Genomic DNA, 13,518 nt, shown 5'->3' with positions numbered 1-13,518 from the left:
GGCACACTGCGTGTGAAAGCTTGGAAGTATCTGTGTGCTAATATCTACAGCTTTGTTCCTGTAGATGGTTCTCCATTTTATTATGCACCCTTTCTGGAACTTAGCGAGCTAAATTTTCTCTGTTGAGTCTAAAGCAGAAACTGTGTGTGTGTGTGTGTGTGTGTGTGTGTGTGTGTGTGTGTGTGTGTGTGTGTGTGTGTGTGTGTGTGTGTCTCTTTTGTCTTTTTAGGGCCGCACCAGTGGCATACGGAGGTGCCCAGGCTGGAGGTCAAATAGACCTACAGCCACCAGACTATGCCAGAGCCACAGCAATGCCAGATCTGAGCCCCATCTGTGACCTACACCACAGCTCACAGCAACGCTGGATCCTTAACCCACTGCGTGAGGCCAGGAATAGAACCCGCATGTTCATGGATGCTAGTCACCTTCATTAACCACTGAGCCATGATGAGAACTCCAAAACTTTCCATTTGAACTAGAACCTCTGGATTGAGCTTTGCTTGGTGAGGTTCCATTGTACTGAACCTTGAAATTCAGTTTGAAAACATTATTTCGACATTTACATGATGACCCCACGGTAGCACCTCTAATTCCTTCCTACCTTGGTTTAATTGGCTTGGCTCAGGCAGGCAGTGAGAGGAGATAAGACCCCCAGGCTTCATAGGAATAAACTGTGTGCAGTCATGTGCTCTATGAGGATATTAGACAGGGAAAATGATCTGAGCTGAGCTGAGTGTTAGTCTCGGGTGTCTGCGGGTATTTCTTTCTTTCTTTCTTTTTTTTTTTTTTTTTTTTTTTTTTTTTGCTTTTTGAGCCGCACTTGCAGCATATGGAAGTTCCCAGGCTAGGGATCAAATTGGAGCTACAGCTGCCAGCCTATAGCACAGGCATGGCAACACGGGATCCAAACTGTCTGCAGCCTACACCTTGGCTCACACAACGCTGGATCCTTATCCCACTGAGCAAGGCCAGGGATCGAACCCGAATCCTCATGGATACTAGTCAGACTTGTTTCCTCTGTACCACAACGGGAACTCCTTCCACTGGTATTTCTTGAGACAGCTCTGTCCTGGCAATGGGACCTTGGGTCCCTGGTTACAACCTTTTCTTCCCATCCTCCTGCAGGTTGATTGAGTCTAGCCTTGGCAGTGTAGCCACAAAGCTCAATTTTTTCATTCATAACCTGGCTCAGATGAAGTTCACAGGCTCAGACGACCGGCTGACCCTTTCCTTTGCTCCCCGAACACACACTCTCAAGAGTTCTGGCCGCATCAATGATGTTTTTCTCTGCCGCCACGAGAAGATCTTCCACCCCAACAAGGGCTACGTAAGTGTTTCTCCAATCTGACCGTCTCTCGTGCCCCACTGCCCCCGGCTTATTAGGGTTCTCTTTCTTCCCTTCCACACTGTGGGCGCTGGAGTTGAGCAAGCATCCTGTGCTGGGACCAGTCACAGACCACTTCCCTCTCCCCTGTGCAAGGGGCCTGCCTAGAATTGGAGCTGAGTTGGGTGGCTGCTCCCTGAGTCAAGGGTCTCATGAAATGTGCAGGAAATCCTTGCTTTCATTTTCCTGCATACAGATTGTATCTTTATCTCCATTGGAGACATTTTTATCCTCTTCCTTCTGGAAAGCATATCTCTCCCAACACACACACACACACTCTTCCCGTCCCTTACCTACCCCCTTCATTGGGTGCAGAGGGTTTGGCAGGGAGTATTCTCTAAGATTTGGACTTTGCAGATTTACATAGTGAAGGTGATGCGGGAGAATGCTCATGAGGCCACTTACATCCAGCGGACGTTTGAGGAGTTCCAGGAATTACACAATAAACTGCGGCTGCTCTTCCCTTCTTCTCTCTTGCCCAGGTAGGGTAGCTGTTCCCTTTATTCTCTGCATTGAGGGATCCTAGTGCAGGGAAGGAGAGCGGATGGGGGCTGTGCAGGACTGCAGGAGTGAGAAAATTTTATTTATTTATTTATTTATAAAATTTTAAAATTATAGTTGATTTACAGCGTTCTGTCAGTTTCTGCTGTACAGCAGTGACCTGGTCATACACATATCTACATTGCTTTTCTTATATTGTCTTCCATCATGATCTATCCCAAGTGATTGGATATAGCTCCCTGTGCTGCACAGCAGGATGAGAAACTACCGTTTTGGAGTAAAGATCTACTTCCCAGGTGTTCTTGGCCTGGTGATGAGTTTGATGACAAGTGCTCCCCCTGCTGGCCATGCTCCCTTGGGGCTCTCAAGAGTTCTTCCTCCAGCCTTGAAAAAATAACCTTGGGAGGAGTTCCTGTCGTGGCGCAGTGGTTAAGGAATCCGACTAGGAACCATGATGTTGTGGGTTCGACCCCTGGCTTTGCTCAGTGGGTTAAGGATCCCATGTTGATCCCTGGCTTTGTTCAGTGGGTTAAGGATCCCACGTTGCTGTGGCTCTGGCATAGGCCGGTGGCTAGAGCTCCGATTCGACCCCTAGCCTGGGAACCTCCATATGCCACGGAAGTGGCCCAAGAAATGGTGAAAAGACAAAATAAAATAAAATAAAATAACCTTGGGGCCCACCTGCCAGGAGAGCAAACTGAGTTTAAAGGCAGGGGTTTGATTGAATCTGAATATGTTTTGAAGTTTCTAATCTAAAGAGTGAAAACATTTTTCAAATGGATAAACAAAATATGTATTCCCAAAATGGAATAGTATTGTTATAAAAAGAAGGAAGGAAATTCTGAGACAGGCTCCAATGTGGTTTGAGGACATATGCTAAGTGAAATAAGGCAGTCCTCGCAGGTTCAATCCCTGGCTCAGTGGGTTAAGGATCTGCTGTTGCCATGAGCTGTGGTGTAGGTTGCAGACGCAGCTTGGATCCCACATTGCCGTGGCTGTGGTGTATGCCAGCGGCCACAGCTCTGATTGGACCGCTAGTCTGGGTACCTCCATGTGCCGTAGGTGTGGCCCTAAAAACCAAAAAAAAAAGAAAAAGAAAGAAAAAGAAATAAGCCAGTCCACAAAAGGACAACTACTGTATGACTGCACTTAATATGAAGTAGTCAAATTCAAAGAAAACAGAAAGTAGAATGGTGGCCGCCAAGGAGAGGAAGCCAATAGGGAGTTGTTGAATGGGTATAGAGTTTGAGTTTTGCAAAATGAAAAGCGTTTTGGAGGTGGATAGTGGTAATGACTGCACAGCAGTGTAAGTGTACTCAATTTTGAACTGTACATTTTAAAATGGCTAAGAGGAGTTCTCCCAGGAGTTCCCGTTGTGGCGCAGTGGAAATGAATCCGACTTGGAACCATGAGGTTGAGGGTTCGATCCCTGGCCTTGCTCTGTGGGTTAAGAATCCAGTGTTGCTGTGAACTGTGGTGTAGGTCGAAGATGCGGCTGGGATCTGGCGTTGCTGTGGCTGTGGTGTAGGTCGGCAGCTACAGCTCTGATTGGATCCCTAGCCTGGGAACCTCCATATGCCTTGAGTGCGGCCCTAAAAAGACAAAAAACCAAAAAACAAAAAACCCAGGAGTTCTCCTGGGGCACAGCAGGTTAAGGATCTGGTGTTGTCACTGCAGCAGCTTGGGTCGCTGCTGTGGCATGGGTTTGATCACTGGTCCAGGAACTTCTGCATGCTGCAGGTGAGGTCAAAACAAAACAATTTTAAAAACTAGTATATTTTATTTTAAAAAAATTTATGTTATATGTATTTGACATCAATTTTATTTTATTTTTTTCCCCCTTCTTAGGGCTGCACTTGCAACATATGGAAGTTCCCAGGCTAGGGGTCGAATTGGAGCTATAGCTGGCAGCCTACGCCACAGCCACAGCGGTGCAGGATCTGAGCCGCATCTGGAACCTACACTCCAGCTCACGGCAACAGCCAGATCCTTAACCCACTGAGTGAGGGCAGGAATCGAACCCGAATCCTTATGGATCCTAGTCGGATTCATTTCTGCTGCTCCACAATGGGAACGCCCTCACATCAATTTTTAAAACGGTTCTTCAAATGAATTTTTACCTTGATGGGGAAAACTGGGGGCTCCAGAGCTCCTGAGGCGCTTCTGGGAGCCACAGGACTCTGGCAAACAGTTTGGTTTTCTTGTCTGGTGGCGATGGAAATCTCAGGTGTGAGTGAGATGCTGCTTGTGTATCCTTGGCACAGACCCGGGAAGCTGGGGGAGGCATGCGTCGGGGGAAAGGTCCCTGAGAAGGGAGGCAGGGGAGAAATGCGGTCAGGTGACTGAAAATGCAGGTGAAATGTGACTAAAGCCTGTTGCCTCTTCCCTTTCTAACCTCATCTTTCCCTTCCTCCCTCCCCACTGCCCACCTGCCTCCCAGCTTCCCTAGTCGCTTCGTGATTGGCCGCTCGAGGGGAGAGGCGGTGGCGGAGCGGCGGAAGGAGGAGTTAAACGGCTACATCTGGCACCTGATCCACGCAGCCCCGGAGGTGGCCGAGGTGGGTGGCTGCCTCTGCTCTTGGCTGTTCCTGGTGCTGGTGTGAGGGCCGGGGGATGAGGACCTAAGCGGGCTGCATTCAGGCAGGGAGGGGTCTTGCCTTTTCTGGGTTTGTCTGATTGCGGAGGAGGAGGTGGGTGATGGTAGCTCCAGCTCCATGGAGCTGTCTATGCCCAGAAATGCAGTGAATCACAACATGCAGCCAGGCACCTGGAGAGACACGTGCGTGTCAGGTGCCACCCCAGAGTGCTTGGAGTGAGCCAGAGCCTGAGGAGGAAAGCGGTTCGTGAGGAAAGGAAGGTTTTGAGCATGTTGAGAGTGTATCCACCTAATTTTTTTTTTTTTTTAACAAATGGTATAATTTGGTGTTATAATGTGCATAAAAACATATGGCCACCAAGAGCCCCATCACCCTAACAAATCCTCTAACCCCACGTCCATGTTTCCTTCCTAGTTGTCCATATATATACGCGACTTTTACAGTTTTATAGGGGTCATCATAGGTTAAATATAATGCTGTCTATATTCAGAGTTCCCATTGTGGCTCAGCGGAAACGAACCCGACCAATATCCATGAGGATGTGGGTTTGATCCCTGGCCCTGCTCAGTGCGTGGCTCAGATCTGGGTGTTACTGTAGCTGTGGTGTAGGCTGGCAACTGCAGCTCTGACTTGACCCCTAGCCTGAGAACTTCCATGTGCTGCAGCTGCAGGCCCTAAAAAAAATATATATGTATATACGTTCTATTTTTTCCACGTAAGTGTTTATAGAAAGTATGACTTTAAATATCTGTACCAAATTAGTACACCAACTAACTTGCAATACCATAATTGCTTGAACCATTCACTTCTTGAAAGATGTTGAGATTATGCCTTATTTTTTTCCCCACAATTAATGGTAGAGTGGGTATTTTCATCTTTATTTTTTTTTTCCCTTAATTGCTTAGGAAGCATTCTCAAAAGTAGGATACATGGCGTTTGTCCAAGGGTGGCTCAGGCATTTCTCTGTGCTTGAGGAGTATGTGGGTTTCCATAGGGGAGGAAGTGGTAGAAAAGAGCAGACTGGAAGTCCCCTTGTGGTGCAGTGGATTAAGGATGTGGCATTGTTGCAGCTGTGGCGCAGGTCCCAACTGCGACATGGGTTCAATCCCTGGCCCAGGAACTTCCACATGTCATGGGTGCACCAAAAAAAAAAAAAAAAAAAAAAGAACAGAGTACTTTTAACCTAATGTTAACCTAATGTGACCTATTTTTATTTGATTTTTTTTCTTTTAAAACTTTTATCATGCAAACTTTTAAATATACAGAAAAACAGAGAAAGAGTATAATGAGTGTCTATATATCCATTACCTAAACAGTTAATATTTTGCCATATTTATGTTTTCTTATGAAATATTTTAAAGTAAATCACAGACATCATGACATCATCTATATATGTCTAAATACTTACTATGCATCTAAATACAAGAACATAATTTTACATAACTACAGTGTCATTATTATCATAGTCATATTCAGAATTTTCTTTGTCACCATGCCCCAAATTCCTTTTTTTTTTTTTTTTTTTTTAATGGCCACACCATGGCATATGGAAGTTCCCAGGCTAGGGGTCGAATCAGAGCTGCAGCTTCAGGTCTATGCCACAGGATCAGAGCAGCAGCCTCTGCAGCCTACACTGCAACTTACAGCAACGCTGGATCTTTAGCTCACTGAGCCAGGCCTGGGATAGAACCTGCATCCTCACAGACACTATGTTTGGTTCTTAACCTGCTGAGCCACAACAGGAACTTGCCCCCTACCAAATTCTTTTAACAGTTTGTTTGAGCCATGATCCAAATAAAAACTGCTGTTACATTTGGTTGTCACATTTCCTGAGTCTCTTTTAATGTGCAACAGTCTCTTTCCTTTTTTCATTGGGCCATTGTCTGACTGAGGAATGACCCTGTTTTCTGACCCTGTTCTCCATTCCAGTGTGATTTGGTGTACACCTTCTTCCACCCCCTGCCCCGGGACGAGAAAGCTGCGGGCACCAGCCTGGCACCCAAGTCCTCAGGTACAGTGCCTTCTCTATGACATTTTGCCAACTTCTCTGAACCATTCACAAAAGTAATTCTTCCTGCCCCTACCTCTTCCTAATTCTCTTCCCTTAGTTCATCTCTGTTTTTTTTTGCTCACTGGCTAGAGTATCTGGTTTCCCACTTAGACTGTGGGCTCCGTAGCTCCTTGTGTAGGTTCCCCAGGGACTGGATATTCATTCGGTGTGTACACACTCAAATTGAATAGACCCATCCCAACAGCTTGTCTTTTTTTTTTTTGGCCGCACATGGCATGTGGAAGTTCTGGGCCAGGGAATCAAACCTGCATCACAGCAATGACCCAAGCGGCTGCAGTGACAACACCAGATCTTTAACCTGCTGTGTCACAAGGAAACTCCCCAACCCAACTCTTAAGTCGTGATGGCAGATGCCGCTTGGCAGATTCCCAGTGGGGTATCAGGAGCCTGAAAGGGGGATACTGATGGGGGGTGGGTGGGGGTCAGAGGAAAAGAGAAGCTTGTACTTGGCACCAGATGGGGACAGGGCTGGCCTCATGACTTTTCTTACTTTCCTTTGTCCCTGCAGATGGCACGTGGGCCCGGCCGGTTGGGAAGGTTGGGGGAGAGGTGAAGCTGTCCATCTCCTACAAAAACAATAAACTCTTCATCATGGTGATGCATATTCGGGGCTTGGTAAGTACATACACAGTTCTCATTTGGATCTTTTTCTTTCATCTGATACTTTTCTGACTGGTGAGACCTTTTCTGTCCCCCTGTCACGCGAGTAACCACAAAGGTTGCTGAATGCTAACCCAGGGGACTTGCTTCCTTGCTCAGCCTCCGGTATGACCAAGCCGTGCTAGACACAGCTTCTTACTACCTGTGATCTTTGGCATTTACCCTTAGCCTCGTTAATTTTTTTTTTTTTTTTTTTTTTGTCTTTTTAGGGCCGCACCTGCAGCATATGGAGGTTCCTAGGCTAGGGGCTGGGCGTCGAATTGGAGCTGTAGCTGCTGGCCAACACCACAGCTACAGCAACACCAGATCCAAGCCCCATCTGCGACCTATATCACAGCTCATGGCAACGCTGGATCCTTAACCCACTGAGGGAGGCAGGTTCAATCTGCATCCTTGTGGATACTAGTCAGATTCATTTCCACTGAGCCATGACGGGAACTCCCTTAGCCTCATTGAGATGAAGAAGAAAGTGTTAATGTTTATCTCAGAGTTGTTTCCGGGTTAAATGAGATGATGCATGCAGAACACTTAACTTAGTGCCTGGTATTATTATTATGGTGGTTATTATAAGGGAGAGGCCCCAGGGCCATTTTTCCTGGTTATTGAGGTAAGGCAGCCATATGACATTTTTGCACAACCAGAGCAGTGTATAATTATTACTTTTTTTTTTTTTTTTTTTTTTTTTTTGTCTTTTGTCCTTTTTAGGGCTGCACCCGCAGCATACAGAGGTTTCCAGGCTAGGGGTCCAATCGGAGCTGTAGCCGCCGGCCTTCACCACAGCCACAGCAATGCAGGATCCAAGCTGCATCTGTGACCTACTCCACAGCTCTCGGCAATGCCAGATCCTTAACCCACTGAGCGAGGCCAGGGATCGAACCCACAACCTCATGGTTCCTAGTTGGGTTTGTTAACTGCTGAGCCACAAAGGGAACTCCTAGTTACTAAACTTTTGGTATGAGTCTAAGAACATTGTGAGTGGAACGAGAAAGGGGAACTCTTACTGAATACCGGCAATGTACTTGGCTTTTTTTTTTTTAAGGAAAAAAAGATAGCTTTATTGCTTTGCCAGGTAAAGGAGGCCACAGCAGGCTAATGCCTTAAAGACTGTGCCCCTGTGTCCTGGACTTTTGTAGCTTGGGGCATCGGTATGAGGCAGGAGGTACATGAGCTTGGAATCAGAGAAATTGAGGTTTCACTCTTAAAACATTAGTCATTCATTTCATTCAACAAATGTTCATCAGCTGCCTCCCTTGTGCTGGGCACTGATACATTTGTTCTGGACCCAAGAGTAAACAAAATAAAATCCCTGCCCTCAGGGAGCTTACATTCTAGTGGGAGGAGGCAGACCGACAAAGAGAGGAGTAAAATATATGGCAAGTCAGATAGTGGCAAGTGCTCTGGTGAGAAATAGAGCCGAGAAGGAATCCTGGGGTGGAATGAGCATGGCAGCAGTTTTCCAGAGCGTTCAGGGAAACCCGCATTGCTGAGGAGTTATTTGAGCAAATGGAGGGAGACGAGGGAGGGAGCCGAGCACACACATGGGAGAGAGGATTGTTCCAGGCAGAGGGAGCAGTTAAATCCTAAAGCCCTAGTGAGGAGCCTACCCAAGGCATCTCAGGAGGAGGCCAGTGTGACTGAAGTGCGGTTGGAAATAGTGGATGGTGATGTTGGAGAGGGCACTGTGGACCAGAGCTTGGGTCCTGCTATCAGGACTACAGCTTTTTCCCCCGAGGGAGATGGGAGCCATTGGAAGGTTTTGAGCAGAGGAATGACAAGATCAGACTTAAATTTTAAAAGGATTGGGCTGGATGAATCACTAATTGGCTGACCTTGAACAAGTGACTTAATCTCTGACTCATTTCTTTACCTCTTAGGGGTTACTTGAATCAGAGGACAAAACAGACAAAGACATTGGGCAAAGATATCTGGGGACATGATGGTTCATTCAGAGCAGACCAAGTTATGGCATGCCTGAGCCTTGGTTTCCAAAGTAGAGACTGGGGAGTTCCCGTCGTGGTGCAGTGGAAATGAATCTGATTGGTATCCATGGGGCTTCGGGTTCGATCCCTGGCCTCGGTTAAGGATCCGGCATGGCTATGAGCTGTGGTGTAGGTCAGACACAGCTTGGATCCCTCTTTGCTGTGCCTGTGGCATCGGCTGGCAGCTGTAGCTCCGATTGAGCCTGGGGAACTTTCATTTGCCTCAGGAGTGGCCCTAAAAATCAACCAAACAAACAAAAAACAAAGTAGAGACTGGATATCATAGGTGATCTGATTGATGTTTCAGCAGGACATCTAACGTTATCAGGGTAGGGGTTTCTACCAGAATGGAGTGGGCTGGCAAACATAAATTCTTGTGCATTGCAAGAAGGTGGGTGTGAGAGAAGAGTCGATCAGGGAGTGATCATAGGAATTGTGATAGAGACAGAGGAATCTTCATCTGTTTTTGGTTTTCATTCCTTTCATAGCAACTGCTCCAGGATGGGAATGACCCCGACCCCTATGTCAAGATTTACCTCCTTCCTGACCCTCAGAAAACCACTAAGAAGAAAACCAAAGTGGCCCGGAAAACCTGCAACCCCACCTACAATGAGATGGTGTGCGGGGAAGGGGCTGGGGTGGGGCTGGGGTTGGGGTCAGCAAACTGTGCTTGTTTTTGTTGTATTGGGACATGGCCGTACCTCTTCCTTTAAGTCTTGTCTGTGGCTGCTTTCTCATTGCAGCAGCAGGGTTGAGTGATCATGACATGGACCAGACTCTGTGGCCTATAAGGACTAAAATATTTCCTATTTGACTCTTAATGTAAAAGAATTTGGGGAGTTCCCGTTGTGGCTCAGTGGGTTAAGAACCGACACAGTGTCTGTGAGGATGCGGGTTTGATCCCTGGCCTCACACCGTGGGTTAAGGATCTGGTGTGGCCACAAACTGAGGCATAGATCGTAGGTGTGGCTCGGATCCTGCATTGGCATGGCTGTGGTGTAGGCTGGCAGCTGCAGCTCTGATTTGACCCCTAGCCTGGGTACATCCATATGCCACAAGTGTGGCCATAAAAGAAGGGGGTGGGTAGAATTTGCAGACATTTGGGGATTCTTTTTTTATTATTTATTTTTTTGTCTTTTTGCCATTTCTTGGACCGCTCCCGCAGCATATGGAGGTTCCCAGGCTAGGGGTCTAATCAGAGCCTACGCCAGAGCCACAGCAACGTGGGATCTGAGCTGGGTCTGCAACCTACACCACAGCTCACGGCAACGCGGGATCCTTAACCCACTGAGCAAGGGCAGGGATTGAACCCGAAACCTCATGGTTCCTACTTGGATTTGTTAACCTCTGCGCCATGACAGGAACTCCAGACATTTGGGGATTCTTAACTCACTAAGCGAGGCTAAGGATCGAACCCGCACCTTCCTGGATACTAGTCAGATTCATTTCTGCTGAGCCATTATGGGGACTCCAAAAGCAGGGTTCTTGAAAGCTTCTCTCAGGTTCCTTTTTTTTTTTGGCTTTTTAGGACTGCACCCATGGTATATGGAATTCCACAGATAGGGGCGTGGCCTGGGCCCTGACCTTTGGGGAGGAGGAGCCTGCTGGTCTTTGGCTGATAAGGAGCCATGGTCCCAATGACGAGGCTTCATTTGCTTGATCTCCAGTATAAAAGCAGAATTCTTTTTTTGTTGTTTAAGGGCCACACCCGTGGCATATGGAAATTCCCAGGACCTGGGAGCTGCAGCTGCTAGCCTACACCACAGCCATGGCCATGCCAGATCCAAGCCATGTCTGTGACACAGTTCATGGCAATGCCGGATTCTTAACCCACTGAGTGAGGCCAGGGATCCAACCTGCAACGTCATGGTTCCTAGGCAGCTTGGTTTCCGCTGCGCCACGATGGGAACTCCTTCCCCCAGGTTCTGCCTGCCTTCTCTCTTTCCCTTGAAGTCTGTCTGGTTGGGGAGGGAAAGTAGTCTTAGCCTCACCCATTCAAACCACCACACCCTCCATGTTCCCTCTGGCCTCTTCCGTTGCCTCTCTCACCACTTCCCTCTCTTCCCAATTTTGTGTTTGCAGCTGGTATATGATGGGATCCCCAAGGGAGACCTGCAGCAGCGGGAGCTACAGCTGAGTGTGCTGAGTGAGCAAGGATTCTGGGAGAACGTTCTCCTCGGGGAGGTGCACATCCGCCTGCGAGAGCTGGACCTGGCCCAGGAGAAGACCGGCTGGTTTGCACTGGGATCTCGAAGTCATGAGACTTTATGAGCCCCGCAGAGCCGCAGCCCAGGACCCTAGGCTCGTGGTGGAGCCGGGCAAGAGGACTCGCCCTGCTTGACTCTTCCTTTCTCAATGAAGGGGCAGGGCCCTCGTCGGGTCTCCCCGCTGTCCCGGTTGGATCGGGCCTCCGTGGTAGGAGGCAGGGAGGATAAAGATGCTCTCTGCCGTCCCTTCCTCTGCAGGCTGCCTTTTGGGTTGGTTGTGATGAGCAGCCCCTTGGAGGCTGTGAGGTTGCAGCAAAGGTTTAAGTTTACCTTGTGTCAAGGGAGCAATACCTGGTTTGAGGTGTGTGTGTGGGGAGGGGGGGCTGTAGAAGTAGCATTGTGCAGGGCGGGCGGGTGGATATCTTTATTTTTATTTTTAAAAAATGAAAAAGTAACGTTGTCCTAACTGGACAGGAAGCCTTGTGAGAAGGGACTCCCTTATGCCTCAGAAGGCAAAAGAGGAAGATTATTTGGACGTTTTGTATAGATTAAGGTTCTTATTGGACTTTCCCTAGGTTTTGGCTTGTTTTTTGTGTTTGTGTTTCTGTCTATAAGAATTATTTGGGGAGGGGCCCAGTGGAGCCTCAGTTAGAGCCCTCCCTCCCTGAGGCAGGTTGGGAGGGACTGGGAGGGCTGCGTGTGCTGAACTGAGGCCGGCACTGCTGGGCTTTTCTGATTTTGCCTCCAAAGGAGAGCGATGTGATACCTACGTGTGTCAGGAAGGGCCTTCCGCATGGGCTTCTGCAGAGGGCCAGTGTTCAGGAGCCCAGGCTCTTTCTGGGGGAGTTTTCCCTCTCGTCCTCCCCTCCTTTCTAGGGCTCGTCCTGAATACTGTCTTCTACCCTCCATTCTCAGGGCCCTTCTGGGGGCCCTCTGGCCCCTGTGAATACGCTGGGGTGCTCCCCGCATAGGTCTCTCCCTTCACTTTTTCTCTGGTGGGAAAACATGCTGCCTCTGCCCTTTGGTTGGGTTTCACCCCAGGGCATCTTGGCCCTGGGAAGGGACCTCTCAGCTGCAGGTGCCAGGGTGGTCACCTGTTGGGCGGTTTTTGGAAAGCTTTCCTCCTCCCCTGCCACTCCTTTCTTTTTGCTGCTTTTCTCCCAAACTCCATTTCTGTCACATTTTTTATAAGAATTTCTCTCATTCTATGGGGCCATAAACCTATTTCGTCTGGAGCCAAAGGGATGCCCTAACTGAACAAAAGAGGTGCAAGGGCGGGGGATCCCATCAAAACTATTGTTTGTTTTCCAGTGGTTTTCTTTGCTTGTGAGCAAGCTGGATTGAGCTGAGCTGGAAGGGAGAGAATGGGTCTCTGGTCTCTTCTTTCCCTACCGGATGGATTTGGAATTCACTCGTGCGCTTTACTCCAAATGGCGGTCTTCCCTGAAAAAAGAGGGAGAGGCTTTGCCATTAACTTTTTTGGATCGGTTGGCTGTGCCTGGGGAATGGAGTTAAATGGGGATACTCTGGGGACTGTCCCTCCCCAGCTCCAAGGATGGGAAACTCCCCCTTTTGCTGACTCATTCCGTAACTGGAGAAAGAAGCTCCACTCATTGAAGCCACAGGGCAGCAAGGAAGTTTATACTTTTACTTTTAAATTAAAAATGCCAAGGACGAAGCTGGCTGTTGTGGGCAGGGACTCGGGGAGTGGGGAACAGGAGTGGAACTTCTCCAGATGAATGGACCAGAGATGCGTTACTGGCTTTTTGCCGGTAACTCATTTTACTTTGACCCTCTCTGCCCCTGATTTAAAGAGGTCTGTACTGTACCCACTTCCCAGACGTCCTTGTATCTCCTACTTTCTCTGGAATTGTATTTTCTAATAAATGACATTTAGAAAAACAAAAGTATCCTTTTAAGATTTGTTGATGCTGAAAACGTTTACATGGGATTTCCTGTTGTGGCGCAGTGGAAACAAATCTGACTAGTATCCATGAGGATGTGGGTTTGATCCCTGGCCTCGCTCAGTGGGTTAGGGATCTAGCATTGCTGTGAGCTTGGATCCTGTGCTGCTGTGGCTGTGGCGTAGGCTGGCAGCTATAGCTCCGATTTGACCCCT

At 48.1% G+C, this 13,518-nt stretch overlaps 1 protein-coding gene across 18 annotated transcripts in view; it reads left to right on the top strand.

Annotated features, from left to right (window-relative positions):
• The window catches only part of PIK3C2B (phosphatidylinositol-4-phosphate 3-kinase catalytic subunit type 2 beta), an 81,570-nt gene extending 68,264 nt beyond the window's left edge, over positions 1–13,306 (top strand). For 17 of the 18 annotated variants that reach the window (XR_014815624.1, XR_014815627.1, XR_014815625.1 and 14 more), the window contains 7 exons: positions 1,126–1,327; positions 1,742–1,866; positions 4,326–4,443; positions 6,412–6,493; positions 7,062–7,168; positions 9,681–9,809; positions 11,275–13,306. Coding sequence is in view for 14 of the 18 variants with exons in the window: in XM_084976680.1 (XP_084832806.1) it covers positions 1,126–1,327; positions 1,742–1,866; positions 4,326–4,443; positions 6,412–6,493; positions 7,062–7,168; positions 9,681–9,809; positions 11,275–11,463 (952 nt within the window). In the remaining 4 variants the exon portion in view is untranslated. Of the gene's footprint in view, positions 1–1,125; positions 1,328–1,741; positions 1,867–2,480; positions 2,554–4,325; positions 4,444–6,411; positions 6,494–7,061; positions 7,169–9,680; positions 9,810–11,274 lie in introns of those variants that run through there. The other variant, XR_014815628.1, reaches the window with a different exon arrangement.
• Positions 13,307–13,518: the final 212 nt, after the last annotated feature.

Source organism: Sus scrofa, chromosome 9 (genome assembly GCF_054392235.1).
Source record: "Sus scrofa isolate SSC_HxYL_T2T_F1_AM1 chromosome 9, Sscrofa_HxYL_maternal_Yorkshire_Landrace_v2.0, whole genome shotgun sequence".
NCBI classification, from domain to species: Eukaryota; Metazoa; Chordata; class Mammalia; order Artiodactyla; family Suidae; genus Sus; species Sus scrofa.
This window is presented reverse-complemented; position numbering and strand designations above follow the sequence as displayed.